This window comes from Geotrypetes seraphini, chromosome 14 (assembly GCF_902459505.1).
Source record: "Geotrypetes seraphini chromosome 14, aGeoSer1.1, whole genome shotgun sequence".
In the NCBI taxonomy this organism is placed as follows: domain Eukaryota; kingdom Metazoa; phylum Chordata; class Amphibia; order Gymnophiona; family Dermophiidae; genus Geotrypetes; species Geotrypetes seraphini.
Window position 1 is genome coordinate 16,935,119 of NC_047097.1, and position 23,329 is coordinate 16,958,447.

General features: G+C 42.5%; 1 protein-coding gene and 1 long non-coding RNA gene across 3 annotated transcripts in view; one reads left to right on the top strand and one right to left on the bottom strand.

Moving 5' to 3' along the window:
* The window catches only part of MYO5A (myosin VA), a 247,546-nt gene that overhangs the window by 190,076 nt on the left and 34,141 nt on the right, over positions 1-23,329 (top strand). Inside the window, 4 exon segments of the mRNA XM_033920300.1 lie at positions 8,535-8,733; positions 13,141-13,234; positions 20,118-20,264; positions 21,127-21,281. Of these exon segments, the coding sequence (XP_033776191.1) occupies positions 8,535-8,733; positions 13,141-13,234; positions 20,118-20,264; positions 21,127-21,281 (595 nt within the window).
* LOC117348317 overlaps positions 1-23,329 on the bottom strand; it is a 107,906-nt gene that overhangs the window by 45,362 nt on the left and 39,215 nt on the right. Inside the window, exon 4 of one of the 2 annotated variants that reach the window (XR_004536960.1) lies at positions 21,275-23,326. The exons of the other annotated variant lie outside the window; for it this stretch is intronic. This is a non-coding gene — a long non-coding RNA (uncharacterized LOC117348317). Of the gene's footprint in view, positions 1-21,274; positions 23,327-23,329 lie in introns of those variants that run through there. 2 annotated transcript variants of the gene reach the window in all.

Sequence of the window (23,329 nt, forward strand, 5' to 3'; positions counted from 1 at the left end):
TATGCTGCACAAAATGAGGACCTTTCTGAAATCTAGAGGTAAATTCTGATTTCAGTCTTTTTGGACATAGACACCTATTCCCTTGCCGAAATGAGGGATAAATATATATATTTTTTTGACCTACTGTAATCCCACCCAAAACTTGCCAAGAGCAAGCCCCTTACCATATGCATGTTTTTCAGTTTGGGGTGTATATCCCAGCTTTGTAAAACTGGGATTTAGATGGGAGGGGGGGGGGGAGAGAGCGGAAGTTTTTGACATTTTGTCAGAGTAAGCTCGTCACATGTGGTAGTGTTTAAAGGACAATTTTCTCATGCAAACATTTCAAAACAATGAAGCACAAATGTTCAGATCACCTGTAGGAATAAATCCATGTCTGCATTTGTAGAGAACCTGAGCTATAGTTAATAGAGTGCTAATTAGTGGAATCACATTTTAAGCAGTGGGTGTAGATCTAATCATCTAATTAATTACCCAGAGATATGATTTTCTGGAACAGTTAAGCAGTAAAGGAAGAAATAAGGCCACAAATTGACTGAGCTGAGGCTTCAAACTGGTTACTTGCTGACCCAGGATGAGCTTGGCTGTACTATCATTCTTATAGTACTGGTGAAGAAAGTTCAGCATGAGGAAATCCTACTGGACTTAACGTGAAGAATATTTTTATTGATAGGTATAGAAAATACAGCATATCAATGAGAATTGCATAACAAACATCTCATAAGTAATACAATGACCTGTGTTGTGCTCATAAAACTTCCCCTTTACCCCTCCCCCCAACATAAGAAAAACAAACTCCCCAAAAGAAGAATGGCAGGCGTAAAAAGAAGAAATGTAATGCTAGTAGTCCGTTAGTGGAACCCCCAGAAAACAAACATCCGCCAGATACGGTCAAACTTATGTACAAAGCCATGTTTAAGAGCAGTAAGTTTATACATAGTATGCAAACTATGCAATTTGTCAACCACCAGGCGCCATTCAGGCTGCTCCGGCCTCTAGGGAGCAACCAAAACCAATCTATCGGCAGTAAAAAAAACAATTTGCAAAAACTCAATTCTCCAGGGTCCAAATTAGGATCATAGTTACAAAGAAGTGCCACCTCCCATGAAGCATGAACATCCCATCCCAGGATTTTAGATAGTGATTCAAAAATGAGAGTCCAATAGCCCGGGACCATGTGAAGATAGGTCCCCTCCAACCCACAGCCCCTCCAACAATGCCCTTCACTCCCTCTCTCCATATGTGCCTGCAGTACAGGTGTATAATACCACCGCAGGAGTACCTTATTTCCATTTACTATTAAAGGGGTTGCTAATTCCTTAGATGCCACTTGTGACCAAATACCCTCCCATTCTGATGTCATAAGCCTCTGTCCAAAATCATGCTCCCAGGCCTTCACATAGGATAAGGTAGCCCCACGTTGAGCAATTAAACACTTATAAATGGCCGATATTACCCCCTCTGAAGCGTGGGACCTATAAACTGCTCAAACCTAGTCTTCCTCCCCTCCAGCCCCCAAAGAAGGCCCAATGATTGCAAATAGTGTTGGACCTGCAGCTAGGGGAACAATCCTACTGGACTTTTAACTTTCTTATGACATAAAGCTGTTCTCCATATTTTATGAAGACCTAGTCCAAAATAGAAAGCAGGCAAGCCACCTCTCAAGTGACTGATTGTTAGTATAGACAGTGGGGGTGGGTGGATTGTGAATTTTGAGAGTTTTGTCCAAGCATGATTCAACATGTGGGCAGGAAAGGCTTTTCTCCATGATTTAAGGGTGTAGAAGGTTCAGGTCTGGATTCAAGACCTTTGGTGATGAAGACTCCATGAACATGGGATTACATGCAGTACATGCAGTTGTACATGCAGTACAACTAATGGAGGTGAGCACACATGGGGCCATGTCAAAGGTTGCTCCTGGATCTTTGGTGCAGTTTCAGAGGTATGAGCACTACCTGTCATGAACATCATTGGCTCAAAGCAGCTTAAAATGGTGTTTGGATCCTCAATCTTTTCAAGGGCATGGACTTGGAAGAACCCAGTTGGAGAGTGAACAGGGATGCCATTTTTTGGGCCCAAATAGCACAGAGCAAATGATCAGTGAATGGTTCACCAACTGGTTTGAAATGAGAGCTATCTGGAGGGCTCTTCAGGCCTTCCAGGCCCAGGCCCAAGGCAAAGTGGTCTGGATATTTTCTGACCATGCAGTGGTGGTAGCCCAGATGGCCTTCCTTCTGTTATAGTGGGCTGAGAGCCCATCTTTTGGCATTGTCAGTGTCTCATGTAGCAGGCAAACAAAATGTGCAAATAGACATTCACTGGACCCACTGGTTTGGGAGCTATGATCAAAAAATGGTGGAGCAATCCCATCATGGATTAGCAACATAACACAATATGAATGTGGCCCAGTTTTTAGGTTGCTGGAAGGAAATTGAATATATTTGCATGCCCTTTAAGAGAAGCCCCAAACTGAACTATGTTTTGTATCTCCATCCTGATGACTTTTGGGGTGAGTGCTGGCAGAGGATAGCTTCTTTTCCAGGACTGGTTATTCGGATAGGCCCAGAAGGCTGTAATGAATTTCAAAATAAGGGAGAGCTGGAGGCTTCCTCAAAGGTGAGGCAGCTAGTTCAGGGTCCACTTCCGATGGACAGGCTGTCTTACTTTTGTCTTATGTCTTGACTCTTGAAAGATCATGCTTAAGCCATTCAGGTTATAAGGAAGAGGTCATTACTGCCTTACTGCAGGTGTGTAAGAGATCTATATCCTTGGTGATACATGGTGCAAGGAGTGGGCATATTCTGCATTTTATGTGTTGGCCTCTCACATTCTGACAATTTTGCAAGAGGATCTCAAAAAAGGTGTATTACTTGGTCCCTTGAAGTTCAGGTAGCAGTGCAGACCTGTTTGAGAGGTTAGTTGGAAGGAATACCCTTGGCTGCTCATTCTGATGCAGCTCTTTTCCTGAAGAGAGTCTCACACTTAAGTCCTCCAGTATGGGTGGTTTTCCCAGCATAAAATAAACTTAGTTTTTGAGTCCTGGGTCATATTTACCTTTTGAGCTACAGGCTCTCTCCTGTTGGGAGCCATTCATGCACTTTACAGCAGCTAGTGCTTCCATCCAGAAGGTTGTTTAAGCTTTTCATGTCAGTCAGGTATTGGTTTTGCCATCTCTCCAGTGAGAAGATTGTGGGGAGGAAATTTATTTATTTATTGGGATCTATTAACCGCTTTTATGAAGAAATTCACCCACGGCAGTGTACAGCAGGTATAATTCAACATACAACTGGTCTGGAGAGAAGCCTGCAAAGGTGGATCCACGTCTGAAACCGGACCACTTGCTGAGGCTAAAGGCTCTAGGGTGGCAGTGGAGATGTGCTTGGACTTGGAGGTCTTGGAAAGCTTGAGGACCACCACAGGAACCTTCTGCTTAGATATCTGTCCTGAGGGGCTAAAGACTATCCAAACGAGGACAATCTGATGAGACTCGAGGTCGGAGTCGTGGAAGCAGGAGGACCCTCGCTGGAAGGTGGGACCGAGGCAGCACTCAAGGTCGAAGGTGTCACTGAAGAGTCCATCCTGAAGAGTTTCTCCACTAAAACCCGACGACATTTAAGGGCTCGAGGTTGAAGAGTAGCACAGCGCTCGCACAACTTAGGATTATGGTCAGGCCCAAGGCAATTGAGGCACCAGCGGTGTGGGTCCGTGAGAGAATCACACGCTGGCACTGGCTACACTTCTTGAAGCCCGTGACATAGGAGGGAAGATAGCCGCTGCAAAGTCGAAGCCCGCAGGCTGTGGCCGTGCGGCCTGGCCCGCCAGTTAGTCAACGAAGAAAAAGAAAATAAGTCTTTTTTTTTAAAGGAAAATGAAAGTAACACAGCGATTCATGACTAAAAAGAACACAAACCGCGGTTTGAGAAAGCACGAAGTGAACGAAGTTCAACGCAGAGTGTCAAACTACAGACTTTTCAGCTCTGCAGAAAACTGAGAACTGAGGAGATTTGCCCTGTGCTGGGCGGGAAGGCACTCACGTATGCGTGTGCACCTGATTTGAAACTTCTACGTTTCTACAAGCAAGTCTGCTTGCGAGGCTGTCTGCATCCGGGCTCCGTGGATGATGTCACCCATATGTGAGAATAGGCTGCCTGCTTGTCCTGGGATAAACCAAAACACCTCTACACAGAACCAAGTCACCCTCCGAACTGTCCAATCTGACAGTTAGAATGTTCAAGCAGCTGATGCTGATCTCTGCACTAGGACAACAACTGCACCAATACAAAAAATACACAAACCAAACTTCTCAAAATAGGAAAAAACCCACAGGTCTTACATTCCAGATTTTCTTTGCTTTAAAACCCTTTAAAATCTTTTTTAAACCCTGTTTTTCTCACTCAGGTAACTTTTAACTTTGGTTACATAATGTGCTTTCTGGATGTTCAAAGAATTCACATGCAGTTTGTTGAAGTAACCAATGAATTTTGAAATAGGTTCATTGTGCTTTTAGCAGGCACCAAGAGAAGGGAAGCAGCCTCCAAGGCCATTGTTGCATGTTAGCTGAGAGATGCTATTTCATCAATTGATATTCTCCACTCAGGGATCTCAAATCTCACTCTACTAGAGGTAGCTTTGTGGGAAGTAAACTAATTGGTATCTCCAGTGGAGGCTTGTAAAACTACAATGTAGTTGTCCTTGCAATCTTTTTTTTAAGAGTTGAGTTCCACTCAAGGCACATTCAACCAGAGGACTGGCAACTACATGGATAGAGTCACAGTTGGTATCTCTGCTGGAGGTTTTTAGAGATGCACATGGTTATACTTGCATACTTCCTCTCAGCACTGTAGACTTGATCTTTTTCACCAGAGAAGCAGCAGCAGCATTTGGTGCAGGGGTTTTAGAGTCCTGCCCAGTTTTTGGAGTGCTCTGTTAAATCTTTTTGATTCTGGACTGGTCTGATAGATGAATAGGAAGGTAAAATGTGACCTTGCTTGCTAATTTTCTTTCCTTGCATCCTACCAGAGTAGGCCAGAGTCCCCTCCTGAAGTACTGAGAATGCTAGTTTGCTCTGCATTCAGGGAAAAATTTCTGGAATTTGGTGTGACTCTCTCTTATGTAGGTGATTGTTGGTTGAACTCTGGATTCCATTCCCCCCTTTTTAGGGGGAGGAGTTTAAAGAAGAGTGGAAAATATCTTGCCTTGTTACAAAACTATTGAAGAGCAGGTGCTGCATAGTACATCTTTGTTCTCTGTCATCATCCATGACTGGCTGATGGGCCTAACTGGTTCTGGACTGGTCTGGTAGCAATCAATGAAAGAAAATTAGCAGGTAAGACCAAACTTTTCCTTGTGAGTTTCCAGCAAGAGAAGGTTTGACCCTTTTCACGTCCCAACTGCCTTAACCCTTGGAATGGGAGAATGGGATAAACAAGAATGAAGAAGGTTCTGCCAAATAATAAAGATTGAATTAATATCTCTTGTTTCACTTTTTTCCTAGGCTAGCGGTCCCGTTGTTTCTGTAGTCAGTCTGTCTTTGCGTGACAGCAATGAGCACAGTCATCTGGGTTCTTTATTAGAATAGGATATGCAGGCCTCAGAGCTTCTGTTGGGACAATTATCTGACAAGACCATCAGGGGCTGCTGTTTTATTTATTATTTATTTATTCCATTTTCTATACCGTTCTTCCCAGGGAGCTCAGAATGGTTTACATGAATTTATTGATGTACTCAAAACATTTTTCCTTATCTGTCCTGGTGGGCTTACAATCTATGCAATGTACCTGGGGTAATGGTGGACCAAGTGACCTGCCCAGGGTCACAAGGAGCAGTGTGAGTTTGAACCCACAATCTCAGGGAGTTTTAGTGATTATGCTCTTCATTTTACTTTTTACAGTTTGTATTTGTTACATGGCTTCTGTATACCATGTATCATTGGTTAGATTGAGATGGTGTTATACTGTTGGAAAGTCAGATATCCTAAGCATTTTTCTAGTAGATCCAAAAAGGAAAACTCCAGTAGCACACCTCATTCATTGGAAACCTTGAGCCCATAGCCTATATACTCAATAAATATACAAGAGCCACATTTGCAAATACTAGGGTCGGCTATGTATACAAATTCCTCTCATGCATATTCACTGTACATTAACTGTAGAAAGTCCAGTTTTAATATGCACCATCCGAGTCATCAATATTTGTAATCATTTAAGTTTCTTGTTCTTAACATATTGTCTTATCATCTGCATAAATCCGTTTTTTGTTTAACCTTTTAATTTTTATGTTGTTGTTTTGGTTTATTTTTTTTTGTAACTTTGTTTGGAAGATCACTCCCTCAGGACTATCAAATGCTGAATGAGGATGGAGAACTATGGCTGGTTTATGAAAGCTTAAAGCAAGCAAACAGGTTACCCGCTATCTCAGAATAGCCTCTCGTGCTCTGTCTGAAGTTTTGCCTTTCACTAACCCTTAATTGCTGTGTGTAACGGCTTTGGCAGCATTTCTTATGTGCTAATAAGCATTGTTACAAAAACCATTGGCCTCGTTAGGACTCTCCATAACTCAATTTATTTGCAGGTTGTCCTTTGATTTATAATATATTAATATCAATCACTTTCAATATTGAACAAAAGTAGATAATTTATGAGACAATGGCTGTCTTGTAATTTGTCAAATGTTTTTAATATTTGCTTAAAGAGCCTTAGTCCATCTGTTTTCACATTTAAGGAGCAGAATTGCCAAACATTCCTGTGTTTAGAAACTAAGATTAGTGGAAATAAGTTGGCCTAATATTTAAAGATCCCAACACAGTCTGTCTTCATAGAATAAGACTCACGCACAGGTTTTGTAAGAGGTCCCTCCCAACCCTGAGAAGATGGTGAGTTTCTCCATCACTGTTTTTTAGAGTTAACTAGTGGATCCAGTTCCAGGAGGAGGATTTTTGACAGTTCTGTCTTTTCATCTTATGTCCCAGTGCATCTGATATCTATAGTCTCTGCTTCTACCAGTTTGAAGTCAGCACTTCAGCTACCATAATGTAGCTGTTAGAAATCCAGGACTAGCCTCGAATGTCCTTCCTGGAACTGGGTCCCTTGGCTTGTCCGTGCTTTTAGCAAGCCCTGTTGAGAAGGGACAGCATACATTTCTTTTGCTAAGAGCTAACCTGCTGAAGTGGTGAGTGATGCAGTGGGAACTTGGGCTGCTTTTGCTTTCTGCCTTGAAACACCACCAGTAACAATTGACAAGAGCACCTATAATAGCACAGCAGAGAGAATGAGCCTTTTTAGTACTTGTTTTGTCTAGAGAACTCTTCCAGAAGCTTATTAAAACTCTGCGTCTCTGATATCGTACAAGTATCACATAGCTCAACTTTGCGAAGCTGTGGCACACTAAATGTGGTGACCGTGGCTCAAGAGCATCGAGAAGTGCATGGACGATGATGTCACGCTATGTGTGATGTCATCACGTCGACGTCAGTACATGCGTGAAGTACCTCCAGACAGGGCCCTGAGCCATCGGGGGGAGTGCAGGAAGGGGAGAGGTTCTGGCGCCATCTGACTGCCTACAGGATGTGCCTCTTGCCATGAGAGGCATATCCTGTAGGCAGTCAGCCAGCGCCAGCACCTCTCCTCCTCCCTGGCTTCTCATGGCACACCTGGAATCTTGGGCGGCACATAGTTTGCGATACACTGATATAGCTATTCCTAATGTGTTCATTTTGCTCAACTACTTCCTGTAAATAGGGTTCCTTAACTTACATCTGGTTCTGTTAAATTTTGCACATCATAAAATTCCAGCTCACCAAGTTACCAAAGTCCTGAACATTCAAATGTAGCCAGCTCATTCTGTTAATGTTGAAACATATTTATTGTCTCCTTGATGCATCCCTATTTTGCTTAATTCATCTCCATGTGAGAAGTGTTCCATCTCTTCATAAAATGGTGACATTTCTACAGAGAAGAGTCTACCGTTACCATGGATAGTTTCAAAGTTGTCACCCTGAAATGCAGCCTACCTGTAACCTAAACTTTGAAAAAAGGGCTTCCTGTGGACATGCTTATGCTAGGGAGAACAAGGATTCATATACATGCAATGTTCAAATGTATACACTTAATTGGTTCATCTCAGCTATTGCACACACTCACCACACACCCACACCCACGTGGGTAGGTTCCCTTTTAAAATCCATGTAAAGTGCTTGTGTTCAAATCACGCATGCAGTTTGCAGTCACGTGAACCGTTTTTTTCATTTTATTGTGTGCCATGCTTTTCATAGCAAGCTAGAACCTTCCTGTGCTTAAAATGTTCTGGGTATGAAGAGTCTTGCCTAAGGGGTGCTGTTTCTAGTTTTGTTAGAGGGCACATTGAAGGGTTTCAAGATGATTCTGCTTTGTTTGTGCGGTGAGTTGGCTCTCTGTGTGTGGTTTCCAAGCCAGGCGCTACTCCTCGTCCATATGCAGTGAGTTCCACTTTCCCGGAGAGTAACTCTGACAACTGCTAAGACCACCTTCCCTCTCTGACATTTTTTGTAATTTTTGCAGGCTGTTGGAAGCTCAGTTGCAGGCCCAGAAGAAGAGCAATGAGAATGAGGTGGAAAGCCTGCGTGGTGAAATCCAGAGTTTGAAGGAGGAAAACAATCGCCAGCAACAGCTGCTGGCACAGAACCTGCAGCTGCCACCTGAGGCCCGCATTGAAGCTAGTCTGCAGCATGAGATCACCAGGCTGACCAATGAGAACCTGGTAAGTGTGACACCATTTTATGAGGGCTGTCTGTCAAGCAGACTGGGCTGGGGCTCGTGGCTCAACTCATTATCTGAGAAATTGCCTACAGAGTTATTAGATGATGATATGCTGGTCACTCAATATTCAAAACAATTTCACAGGCCAGAAACAGCCGCTGACCAGTTGAATTGCTTATTCAGGGCTATCCGCTAATTTCTAGCAGTGAAGTGTCACTGAATGTTAATGGAGAGCGCTTGAGTGAAACCCAGCTATTTTGGGGGTGTTCCAGGGGCAGAGTCAGCACTTGGCTGGTTAAGTGCCGATATTCGTCACTTAACCAGCCAGAGTAACTGCATTAATGGGACCAGATAAAACTCAGTCCGGCCTTCATGCAGCAACCCGTGACTGATTAAGTTTTGAATATTGACTTAACCAACTATGTGTCAGCTGTCTCTGCATAAACTGGATATTCAGTGCCGAAACCCGGCATTGAATATCCAGGAATAACAGAGGCAAGTCATCAAAACACTCACTGCCACCAGCTCATTATTTATCCCAATAGCTGTTTTTATATGAATTTGACAAGAAAGCCTAGATAGTACTGCTACTGGGCCTTCATTTTTAAAATTGCAGTAAATCATTCAGTGTTTTATTGGAATATCAACTCGATACCAAAATAAACCTGTAGTACATCCGTTCAGCAACGTACCCTCATTTACAATATACACAGAGTCCATGCCAGCTCCAAAGTGGGCTGTTTTGTGTGTGTAATGATATCACTTTGCTAGTTTGTAACCTGGGTTAAAACCTTTGAACTGCAGAGAGGAGATGTAGGCTAGTGATCAGAGCACTAAACGCTGACCTGGAGAAGACCACTTTCTCCCCCTGTGCTGTGCTGTGCTTTATTTGGCTGTAATTAGGTAATAACAATGTATCTTCTCCCCTCATCTCTTCCAACAGCTTCCATTTTACAATTGCATTGTAAAATGTGTTGGCGTCTTGTGTGGATGAAAGCTAGATATCAATGAACACTCTTCCTCTTCTTAACCTGGTTCCTTGATGCAACCAATAGTCCAGCAGTGCCAAGCAGCCCTTTATACAAGTGGACCAGGGTCCTCCTCAGTCATAGAGTATAGTAGTCAAGGTACAGGCACAGTTAGAGTCTGAACAGATCCAAATAAGGTTGGCACAAGGAAAAGGAGAAAATGGAAGTCTCCAAGTAGAATCTAAATAGAGGGAGAACTGATGAGGTGTGGAAACTATGGCAGGGCATTACACAGAATTGAGGGGCCACGCAGGTGTATTTTGATACCAGTTGGGGACAGAACAACTTTTGGGAGGAGAAATTCATTACATAAGAACTGCCATCTCTGGATCAGACCTTCAGTCCAACAAGTCTGACGATCCGCACACGCGGAGGCCCAGCCAGGTGTATACCTGGAGTAATTTTAGTCACCCATATCCCTCTATGCCTCTCATAAGGAGATGTCCATCTAGTTTGCTTTTAAATCCTAGAAAGGTGGATTCCGCAATAACCTCCTCTGGGAGAGCATTCCAGGTGTCCATCACTCATTGCGTGAAGCAGAACTTCCTGATATTTGTCCTGGACTTGTCCCCCCTTAGCTTCAGTCCATGTCCTCTTGTCAGTGTCACATTGGACATTGTAAATATTTTTTTTTCCTGCTCTATTTTGTCGATTCCTTTCAATATTTTGAAAGTCTTGATCATACCCCCTCGCAGTCTCCTTTTCTCAAGGGAGAACAATCCCAGTTTCTTAAGTCGTTCCTCGTATTCCAAGTTCTCCATACCTTTTATTAGCTTTGTTGCTTGTTTCTGCACCCTCTCCAGCAGTTTTATATCCTTCTTTAGGTTGGGAGACCAATGTTGGACACAGTATTCCAAGTGTGGTCTGACCATTGCCCTATAAAGCGGCATTATAACTTTCTCCGATCTACTCATGATTCCTTTCTTTATCATGCCTAACATTCTATTTGCTTTCTTTGCAGCTGCCGCGCATTGTGCCGATGGTTTCAGGGTCCTATCTATCAGTACACCCAAGTCCTTTACTTGTTCGCTCTTACCCAGAGTTGCACCTGACATTCTGTACTCGTGTTCCTTGTTCTTTCTGCCTAAATGCATTACTTTGCACTTTTCCACATTAAACTTCATCTGCCATTTCTCCGCCCATTTCTCTAACTGACACAAGTCACTCTGGAGTTCCTCGCTATCCTTCTGCGATCTGATTGCACGGCATAGCTTTGTGTCATCTGCAAACTTGGTGATCTCACTGGATGTTCCTTCTTCTAGGTCATTGATGAAAATATTAATTAAGATGGGCCCAAGTACCGAGCCCTGGGGCACACCGCTAGTCACTTTCTCCCAGTCTGAGAACTTCCCATTTATGCCCATTGAGAGATTTCTGTTTTTAAAAGTCTCAAGGCTTAGCTTGAATGAATTTTGAAAACCATTTCATCCATGTCTTTATAAATCTGGACTATAGAGATGCAGCTCTGCGCCAGTCACCAGGAAGGGTAAGGAAACTGATTCCAGCAAATAGCTATTGAGTTTTCAGTTTTTAGCTTATAGAAAAACTCTGAAGTCACAAAGATTATATTTTGTGAAGTTCTGCAACATATGAAACTCATGCTACCTGTATTTTCATTTCACTACTTAAAGATGGCTGGTATACCTGAACCTGGGACTCCCAGGCACCCAGGAAAAACACCTCTTAGAAATTCCTGATTTGTTTTGACAAGGTCACAATAGACACTAGTTGACTACATTCAGTTTTCATTAGTTTCCTAATTACTCACGGCATTAACAGAGGAAGGAGGTGTGTGTGTGTGTGTGGGTGGGGGGAGGGGGGTGTCAGTAAACTATTTGGTGAAGCCACGTTTTTCACTGCTTCATATACTGTGCAGCTTGGATGTGATTTGAACATGTTAGGGCATGCCTGGGGCATCACTGGCTGTTTCCAACATATCATCATCTATAAGCATTTCTGCAAATTAGTCTTGGTGGAGTGTAATGAATTATCATGTATCCATATCTGGAGCAGATAAAAAGACTATTGAATTGATTCAGATGAAAGAGGAGGTGGGGCCATAGAAGTACTTAATTATAGCTTGCATGCTGCTGGACCCTTGTCTTGCACAGTTGGTGTAACATGCTTTTTCATTCTTCAGAGTCTTATGAAGTATTAGTAGCCCTAAGGGGGAACACATTCTGCCTGTTTTTTCAGTTTTATGATGATATATATGCAGATGACCCCATGAAGTATCAGTCCTACCGGATTTCACTATACAGGCGGATCATTGTATGTAGATCACGTGTCCTGTGTCTGATCTTTGTCACGTTCCCTGCCTCTGTTTGCTGGAACACTAACAGTAGAGCTGCCTGCCTGTTTCCCCTCCCTGCCTGTCACTGCAGGGAGCCCACGTTCCTCACCCTCTGCTTCCTATTCACCCACCACTGATCTCATGTCTATTGCAAAGCACAGTTCTTTTACTAATGTGCGCCATGATGGAAGCAAAGTTTCATTTGGGACGTGAAGCAATTTTTTAAAATCTTAAATTAGCCCTCAAAAACTGGCAAAGTTCCCTTCTGTCCAGGTTTGAAAACTGTAATCTGCTTTTTTAGCTTTCATTTTGGTCTGATGTTTTCCCAAAGAACTGATATCTTAAAATATCCTTTACTTGGCTGGCAGAGCTTTGCTTTTATGCCACAACAGTTCAGAATCCGTTTTTCTCTGTTTGGTTGATTTTGCTTTTTTTCATCTGGATTTTTTTCCCCTCATAACCAGTATTCTCTGATGTCCTTCAGAGTCTGAGGACTAAACTGTGGTCCACAGTGCCAGAGAAACAGGGGCTATTTGCTCTTTATTGCAGAGTTGGTTTCCTGTTCCCCGCCCCCCCCCCCCCCATACTGCTCTCCATTCCCCACCTCTATTCAGAGAATAAACTCTAAATTCCAGAACACCTTGAAGAGTTCCTGGAATGTTGAGTTAATTGCACAGATCTTTTTATTTAAAGGAACACAGTTTCTAACATTTTCATTTTATTTTACAAGTTCTAAGAACAGAACACATTCGCCCTAAATTTGTCATATTTTTCACTGAAAAGTTTAACACAGATTACATTACGTTTGTGTTTAATTAGGCATCTCCATCCATTTTCTAATGATATCACAGCTTCACTTTGACCTTCATGTGCTAAAGGAGCTTTGTGTCTTTCCCACTCTGTGTCCCTGACAATATAGCTTTGCTCTTACTGTCTGCTGTTTAAACTTATAACTTTCAGACAGATGGTGGCACTACTGTACAGCTTTCCCCACAGTCTTCTAACCTAACAGCTGGCTTGTTAGTTTTTAGTGGCCCTTTCACTCGTTCTCTGTTCTTGCATTTTATCTCAGCCTTTTCAATTGCAGGATTTGATGGAGCAGCTGGAGAAACAAGATAAGACTATCCGCAAGCTGAAGAAGCAGTTGAAAGTCTTTGCTAGGAAGATTGGAGAGCTGGAAGGTACCTGATTTAATATAAACAGCATTTATAATCTGCCTTTTTCAGCATTGGCCAATACAAAGTGGATCATAGTGAGATGTTAAAACAAAAGCAATTATAAAATACAGGACAGTTCTATAACATCTGTACTCGGTTACATACTGAGTTACTAGTATGTGTAAACCATTAGTATAATAGCTTATATGGTTTACTTATCACTTATATAGTGCTGAAAGGCATACACAAAGCTGTACATTTTGACATTTATAGACGGTCCCTGTTCAGAAGAGCTTACAATCTAACTTGGACAGACAGACATGACATTTAGGGTTGGGGATGCAGAACCCAGGGGAGAGGAGGTAGGAATCGAAAACACTCTTGAAGAAATGGGCTTTTAACTGAGCCTTGGGCACTGCCAGAGACTGAGCCTGCCTTAGGGATTTGGGCAGCTTGTTCCAAGCATATGGCACAGCAAGGTAGAAGGGACGGAGTCTGGAGTTGGCAGTTGAAGGGACTTACCCAATAGCAGCACATCTACATCGTGGGGATCCCCAAGCCTCATTAGCTAAAAACTCCCAAAATCTCTCCTGCCGCATACCTTTAAAGAGCTGATCTTCACCGATAGCGAGCAGCATGACTGATGCATGTTGCTGATGTTGGCCCTACAGCCTGCCTTCTGCTTTACTCCACCCATGCGGAACAGGAAATTGCATCAAAAGGAAGGCTGTGGAGCTGGCACAAGCAGTGTGTGTCAGTCACGCTGCTGGTAAAAATTGTCTCTCTAAAAGATATGGGGGAGGAGCGACCTAGTGGTTAGAGCTACAGCCTCAGCACCCTGAGGTTGTGGGTTTGAGCCCCGCATTGATCCTTATGACCATGGGCAAGTCACTTAATTACATTACATTAGTGATTTTTATTCCACCATTACCTTGCGGTTCAAGGTGGATTACAGAAGAGGATTTCTGGACATGTCCAGAGATGTTACAGAGTAGAGCGGGTTACTTCAGAGGATTGAAATGTTTCATTCAGTGTTAGTTAGTCTTCATGGATTTCTTGAATAGCAAGGTTTTTATTTCTTTTCTGAAAGTTTTGTAGTCTGGGGTCACGATTAGTAGATTAGAGAGTTGGTGGTCTAGTTTTGCTGCCTGTGTGGCTAGAAGGCCATCGTACAGTTTTTTCCGTTTAATGTTTCTGATTGGAGGGTATGTAAATGGTGTCTGGGTTCTCCTGTGTCTGGTTGTGGTAGTTTGGATTAGGCGGTTGTTCAAGTAGGCTGGGCTGTCACCATTTATGGATTTAAATAGTAGACAGTAGAATTTAAATAGTATTCTTGCTTGAATTGGGAGCCAGTGTGAGTCAAGGTATGTGATGTGGTCATGTTTTCTTAGTGAATAGATTAGTCTCAGGGCTGTGTTTTGTAATGTTCGTAGTTGTTTTATTATTGTTGCAGGGCAGGGGAGATAGAGGATGTTGCAGTAGTCAAGGAGACCTAGGACTAGGGACTGGACCATGAGCTGGAACTGTTTTCGGTCGAAAAATTTTAGAACTTGCCTTAGGTTTCTCATGACCGCAAATGATTTCTGTATTGTTTTGTTGATTTGTGGTTGCATGGTGCAGCATCTGTCCATCGTCATTCCCAGAAGTTTTAGAGTGGGTTCAATGGGGTATGTGATTGAGTTTATTACTAGGTTTGTTATGGTTGGGGTTTTATTTTTTTCGAGAAGTATGAATTTTGTTTTGTCTGTGTTCAGTTTTAGTTTGTGGTCTTTCATCCATGTTGCCACTGTTTCTAGAGTTCTGTGTAGTGTGTCTGTCATGGTGGGTGTTGGCTGATCAAAAGGAAGGAGAATGGTGATGTCGTCTGCATAGCTATAGGAGGTTAAGCCTATTTTGTCTAGGCAGGTGCCGAGGGATGCAATGTAGAGATTGAAGAGTGTTGGGGATAATAGCGATCCTTGGGGTACGCCACAGGGGTTGGACCATGGTTCTGATTTTTCATTGTTTGTCTTTACTCTGTAGATCCTGAATTGTAGGAATCCTTGAAACCATGTGTGTACTTTGCCTGTGATTCCTATTGTATCTAGTATTTGTAGCAGGATGTCGTGGTCTACCAGGTCAAATGCTGCGGTGAGATCTAGTTGTATAATCAGCATTTTTTTGCCTGGGCTGAGGTGTTGTCTAGCTGTGTCCAGAAGGGAGCCTAGTAGTGTCTCAGCGCTGAAGATGGTTCTGAATCCAGACTATGTAGGGTGGAGCAAGTTGTGGTTTTCTAGGTAGTTGAGGAGTTTAGCTATGAGGCCTTCCATTAGCTTGACATATAGTGGAATTGAGGCTATGGGTCTGTAGTTGGTTGATTGATCTGTTGCTCCTTTGACGATGATTTCGGAGAGGTCTAGTGGGAAAAGTCCTTCTGTGAGCATGGTTTGTATCCATTGCATGAGGAGAGTGTGGAATTTTAGGCTAGAGGTTTTTAATAGGTATGGAGGGCATTGGTTGAGGTCGCAAACTACATGGCTGTATTTTTTATAGAGTTTGTTAAGGTCGGACCATTGTATTTTGGAGAAGTGGGACCAGGTTCTATCTACTGCAGCTGAATCTTTTTCTGTGGGGGGCATTGTGATCTCTTCTAGGTGGGTTGGGGTTCCTGTGAAGTTTGTCCTAGCAGTTGTAATTTTATTTTTGAAGTATTCAACTAAAAGGGTGGCTGAAGGGGGAGGGTGTTGTTTTTGGCTAGGTAGGGTTTGGTGTCTGTGAGTTCTTTTAGTAGTTGGAATAGTTTTTTTGTGTCTTGGGTTTCTATGCCTATTTGGTTTGTGTAGTATGTCTTTCTTTTTTCTTTAGTTTGTATTGTTGGTTTAGTTTTTTCCATGCTGCTCTTGTATGTTCTTGGTTACTTTTTCTCCATTTTCTTTCTTTGAGTAGGAGTAATTCGTTGTCGAACCATTTGTCTGACCATCCGCTGATTCTGGTTTTTGTTTGTATTGGGGCTAGCTCGTCTAGGGTAGTTGTACAGTGGTGCCTCACACAACGAACTTAATCCGTTCCAGGAGCAAGTTTGTTATGTGAAACGTTCGTTGTGTGAAACGCGTTTTCCCATAAGAATACATGTAAAACAAAATAATTCGTTCTGCAGCCCTGTTTTCCCATAAGAATACATGTAAAACAAAATAATTCGTTCTGCAGCCCTACATTTCCCTCCCTCCACCTCACCTTATATGCAGAGTTTGCCAGCTTTCTTTTTCACCCAGCCGCACGCTTTCAAAAAGCTGTGCACGTGCAGCTGCTGAAGTTGATCAATGTTTTCCTCTCCTGCAACTTCCGGTTTCCGGTTGCGTCAGAGGAGAAGATTGAACAACAGAGCATGCGCGCATGTGCTGCTCTTTGAAAGTGTGTGGCTGGCCGAAAAAGAAAGCCGGAAAACTCGGCATCTAAGGTAAGGTGGAGGGAGATGATGGAACACTGCATTCAGACAGGAGGGTGCTGCTGTTCCCGGCTCACATTAGGAAGCGGCGAGAGTAGTTCCGCCCCCCCCCCGGGCCCCTCGGGCGACTTCGTTGTGTGAAACGAAGTTCGTTATAGGGAGCAAGACAAAAAGTTCGTTATGCGCAGCGTTCGCTGTGCGAGGCGTCCGTTATGCGAGGCACCACTGTACTTATATTGCACCATTGTGAGATGAAGTCTTTGGGGTTACATTCTTGGATTGTAGCGTCTGTTAATCCTCCATTGCCCCAGGTATGTTAGGTAGATTATGAGTCTGCTGGGACAGATAGGGAAAAATGCTTGAGTACCTGAATGTAAAAACTGCTTAAACAACCTCCATTGATAGGTGGTATATAAATAACTAATTTAAAAAAATAAAAAAATATACATATATATATATACCGGATCACCTGGGTAGGAAAGGGGTGGCCTGACACACTGGAGTGCCAGGGGTGGGAGCCAGATCGATCTGCCCACCTAACTTGGGTCCAGGCCCACCCAAACTTAGGTGTCTGTCTACACCCCTGCTCCCAGTTATAGAACTGCCCCCTAGTTTTCCACCTATTTCCCATCTGTGCATACCTGAAACTAGTGTACAGTAATGTGGCTACAAATCTGATGCCAATCCCAGTTAAACCAAAACTATGACAGAATATGAACCCTAATAAAATGCATATCAGATAAAGCCTCTATCCTAAAACAGCTCTCGCTGCCATCCCACCACCTCATACCAATGTTTACCTGACAAATGAAGCAAAGGGCTTCTTTTTTTATTTAAAACTTATGTTTATTGAAAGTGAAAAGGGTTACACTTGAACAGAATGCATACTCAGAAAAGTACAAGAGCAGCCAAATACAAAGAAATTTCAGGGCTTCTTAATCATTCACTGCAGAAAACAGCAGAATCTTTGAGGCCCATCTAAAAAGCAAACAATCCTACAGAAGCCTAACCCTGACAAACAAAAGAGTTCTACCAGCATGCAGAACAGCCATAAAGGCAATCAACGTGAGCTTTGTTTTGCATATGGCCCTTACTGAGGGACTTACCAGATGACTATCTTGACTGGATTACAGTGGTCATGTAGGTATAAAGGCCCAGATTCTATAAGACACCTAAAAGTTACGCACCTACGTAGATCTAGGCGCCTAACATAGTTTTCTTAATTAGTTTAATAGGTGCCATTAATTGAAAGCACCATTAAAAACTATTTTAAAAGTTAGTTATCTGGTAGACGCCTACCACTTTGAGGTTGGTGTCTACTCCAAGGCACCTACCAGAAAGTAGGTGTGGTTAGATGCAGAGTTTGGACATGGCTTGACTGAGGCGCACTCCATTTAGACCAAGAAAAACCTACTGGTTATTAACACCGCTCAGATGCCACTAGGCGCAATTCTATATACGACACCTAGCGGATGATAATTGCACTCAATGGCGCCTAAGGGGCCAAAATATGTGAGTTTATCTGATATATTGTCCTATTATGGCCCTTAGGCTTAAATTTCTTATCTTTAATACGCAGTGCAATTCTATAACAAGTCTCCCTCTTTTAGGTGTCCCAATGAAATGCAGGGAGCAACTATTCTGTAACAGCATTTGGACATGCTGACCCTAGTATAGACTAATAGTGTAACTCCAAACTGGTATGGCTACCACTTATGTCAGGTCCTTTGCAGGCATGCCTAAGTGCATTATGCAATGCACATAACTCATAGCATATCAAGAGAATCAATCACCCAGGACGGAGGTAGTGACCTAGAAACATGATGGCAGATCAAGTTTATTAGGTTTTTATATACCCCCTATCAAGGTTATCTAAGTACAATCAGGTACTCAGTCATTTTCCCTATCTGTCCCGGTGGGCTCACAATCTATCTAACGTACCTGGGGCTATGGAGGACTGAGTGACTTGCCCAGGGTCACAAGGAGCAGCGCAGGGTTTGAACCCACAATCCCAGGGTTCTGAGGCTGTAGCTCCAACCACTGCGCCACACACTTCTCCAGATAAAGGCCAAATGGCCCATCCAGTCTGCCCATCTGCAGCATCCACTATTTTCTCCTCTCCCTGTTGGCTAAGGCTCTTAACATTTGCATCTCCTCTTCCTATAGGCTAAGGCTCTTTACACCTGCATTGTGATGTCATAGAACTTTATGGTTATAGAAACATAGTGAATATGTCCACGCAAAAATATTCATCCACTCATTAATATCAGAGATTATATGTGCCACGTTTCTTTGAACGGAGAAAAGACCTCAGTGTTTCTCAGAGGTATACCTGGGAAACTTTCTATGGCAAGTACTTAGTTGCCACAGAGAAATACATCCTTGGTCTCAGAAAAACTCCATTGTATATCTTACTGTAGTTATTAAAACTTTAAGATAGATGTTCAATACATAAATTTTCAAAAAGTAGGAAACAAGCACTTATCTCTTTGTCCTCTGATATTGGAAAAATCACCGCAGTTCGCAGTTGAAACCAAGTGCAGGTCTACCGCACTCAGAAAACTAGTTTAAATTTCCTTTATAGATTTCCCATATAAAGGAAATTTAAACTAGAGACGAGAGGCACAGGAGAGGAGGGAGAACCTCATGAATGTACACTCATATCAGGCTGCTCTTTGGGATAAAGATTTTAGGCAACTATTCTTTGCATCTATGTCATCCTTGGAGTTCAGAAGGCATTTGAAGAATTATTTATTTTTTTAGATTTTTGGGTAATTAATTTTCTTCATTGTTCTATTTGTGATATAAGTTAATCTTTTGCAAACTGCGTAGATCCTCATAGTTATGCAGTCTATAAGTCGATTTTATGTTATGTTATGGTCTCAGTGGGTACCTGCCAAGATAATCCTGATTCAGTATGAGTGACCATTTCCCACTGCTGAATCAGGACTATCTTGGCAGGTGCCCACTGAGACCATAACATAACATAAAATCGACTTATAGACTGCATAACAATGAGGATCTACGCGGATTACAAATAGAATAATGAAGAAAACCACGATCCATCATATATAACGTTGCCAATTAGATCAAGGAGAATCAGGAACCTGACTCTCCTTGATTCAACAGCAGCCATAAGTCTCATAGCGCAGAGATCAGTAACAGTCTGAAAATGAGATCTGATCTGAACTGAGCTGGGCCAGGCCCTGCAAACCTTCCACACAGTCTCTGAGCTGAGCTGTAACTTCATTATCTTCCCCAGCACTGAGAAACTAAATATAGCACAAAGAGATTGTTTACATACTGGATTGATAACAGCTTGCTTTAATACCTCCTTAAATAAAAAAGTTAGATCAAAATAGTGCTTCTATGTTGTAAATAACATCTCTTTCAGCTTTGCCTTTTTCCTGTGCTCCAGTGTTAAGGGTTCTGCTTTTCTAGTATATGTATATCCCTCACTTTGCAAATGTTTTCCCCCCTAAGTTGGCCAGATGGAAACCGTATCCCCAGGACAGATTGCTGATGAACCCATTCGTCCTGTTAACATCCCGAGGAAAGAAAAGGACTTCCAAGGAATGCTGGAATACAAGAAGGATGATGAACTGAAACTGGTGAAGAACCTCATCTTGGGTAAGAATTTATTCCATATTGGTAAGGTGGATATCTTGTACAGGTCAACCTAACATGGCTGATCCAAGCCTACTGTTGCCCCATTGCATGCATGGAGTTGTACTTCTGCTTTAAAATAAGAAAAGTAGGCTGTGTTACTTAATGCATGCATCTGGGTACAAGCAGGTCTAATCCATGTTTTCGGTTTGACCCATTGAGGTGGCAATCCTACTGGCATTAGTTCCTTTGGCAGAGATTATGAAGAAGGATCAGAGGGTACCCACCAAAATAACTACTAGGGCAAATTCAGAATAATTTATTAAACAAATGTAGGTAAAAATGAGAGACTTTCACTGAATTCATATAAATAAATGTATCTGATGTGAAAATATATTTAGTGATGTATCACTCCTCCATATTTAAATAAAAGTGACTACTACCTCCATAAAGATTGTCGCTCTGAGCTCTGAAAGTTGAAAACCTAGTTTTACTCACAAACTAAACTAAACTAAACTATTAGGTTTGTATACCGCACCATCTCCGCATGCGCAGAGCTCGGTACGGTTTACAGAGGTTAAGAGGAAAGGAATTACAAAGAAGGTATATATGAGAGGGACTGAGAGGATAGAGAGGGGCAGGGGCAGGTGGAGGGATGTTTTCCTCCTTTTCTGAAGGGGTTCTTTAAAATGATTTTCATTGAATTTTGTTTGTTGAAGAGGTATGCCAGAGAGATAAAGAATACATTTTGTAGAATAGCTATTGAAGAATGTATCAGTAACTGTTGCTTTATTTATTTATATTTGCCCAATGAGATGGGCAGCCTGTAATTTGTGTCTGTCTAGCTTAGTAAGTTTTGAACTTTGCCCATTTCTGTACCTTCCAGATCTGAAACCACGTGGTGTGGCTGTCAATCTCATCCCAGGACTGCCCGCCTATATTCTGTTCATGTGTGTCCGCCATGCTGATTATCTTAATGATGACCAGAAAGTACGCTCGCTTCTGACTTCAACTATCAATGGAATCAAGAAAGTGTTGAAGGTCAGCTTGTTTTACTCCCCTCATGTTTTCCACTTTTGGGTAAGAACTTGTGGTGTAGTCATTGGGTCACCAGACTGAGAAGACAGCTCTCTTGGGTTCTGTCATTTGCCGTGGTAACTCCCTAGTTCATAATCTGCTTAGGTAATAAGATTCCACAGGGAACAATGGCAGTATTATCATACAAAATTTGATCATTGATCTTGAATATTATACTGCACATTTTATGGTGCTCATTTTATTAAATATCTATAGGCCAATGTTCAAACAAATTGATAACCAGTGGCTCATGAATGTGTAAGTCAACTATCTGTGGATTTTCAAATATTATAAAGATAGAGTTGGGCTGAAAATCTGTCTAATTGGCTTGACATTGGAATAAAGGGCAACTTGAAATGGGGAGGTAGCCGAAACTGAAGTTGCAGCCAAAATTCACTGCTCATTTTGGTTGAAACTGAAGCTGAAACAGACCATTCACTAGGACCTGGCCTGGCCCCCAAATGGAAATAGCCTCTCTCCATACCCCATGGTGACCTGCCATAACACTGGCAGTCTCGCGAAGTTGCCTTAGGACTTGCAGCAGCCATTTTTAGTAGAGAGACTGCATGGACAGGAGCATAGGAAGATCGCGTCTGCCTAGGCTCACTGCTGGACTACCAGGTTTGAGGGAAAGGCCTGCTTTGGGTCCGGGAAGGGGTGCTGGGTGCAGAGCCGGACAGGAGAGGATGCCTCGGGAAAGGGAGGGAAGGCAGGAATGCATATGCAATGGGGGGGGGGGGGAAGGGAAGAAAGGAGAGGGAGGATAACCTGTACTTGAATATAAACCATCAGTTTATATTCGAGTTAACGTTTTTCACCTAAAAGAGAGAGGGAAAATGTTATCTTGGTTTATATTCAGATATGTTTATATTCTAGTGTATATGTCCCATGGTCTTGTGGTTACATAGAATTCAGTGTTGGGCTACAGGTTACCCATCCCTGGCATGGCTGGATGCATTTCCAAATACAGGCAGTCCCCTAGTTACAAACACCCAACTTAAGTACAACTCGTTTACTTGTTTCCCCATATTTTATTGTAAATTGCTTGGAATTCTATGTAAAGTGATCAAACAAATTTTTAATAAACTCAAAACTTCAAGGTGTCAGATGTGAGCTTTGCTGTGCCTTTCACAGACTGATTTTCCAGGCAGCTGACTGGGAAAGCTATAGCCAGGAGTGGCCAGGTGCCAAGAAGTACAGCCCAACAAAATCTCCTGAGGCCCCTGACGTCATGGTTCACGGATTCCTTGTATGTGTAAACAATGAAGTTAAACAGCCCACACCTTTGGCAAAAAGCTTCCTGGAGTGCATGAGCAGTTGAAAACCAGAACTACTGTACAAACACTTATCAGAACCCCAGGCTCCCTTCCTTATTACTGATGAACTTGGGAGCAACAGTGTGTATGGACATGTGCTGAGGAAAAGAAAAATTGCCCAGACCAACAGTATGTCATGCTAATCAGTTATTGTACTGTATTGTATTATTTATTTATGGATATTTCTTATAATGCAGATTGCTCAAGAAAACTTGGGAGCTCTCAGCTCAGTCCTCGGGACATAACCAGCCGGTCGGGTTTTCACGAAATCCACAATAAATGTGCATGAGAGATTTGCTTGCACTGCCCCTTTGGTATGCTTTCATGCATATTCATTGTGGATATCCTGAAAACCTGACTGGGTTGAGAAGCCTTGGTGTACAATCGCCAGAATGTTACAGAAAAATAAAAATATACAATAACTATTATCCAGTGCTGCTCATCCATGTTGGCACTAATGATATCCCCTCCGAACATATCAGAAGTGACTTCATGGCTCTGGGAGAGAAGGTGAAGCAGTCAAGTGCACATGTGATATTTCCATCGATCCTTCCTGTTGAAGGTAAAGGCCCAGGCAGAGAAGGTCACATCCTGGAGATAAATGCGTGGTTATGTAGATGGCGTTGAGAATATTTCAATTTCCTGGACACTGGGATGATTTTCCAAGGGCTGCTGAGCAGGGATAGTGTACATCTA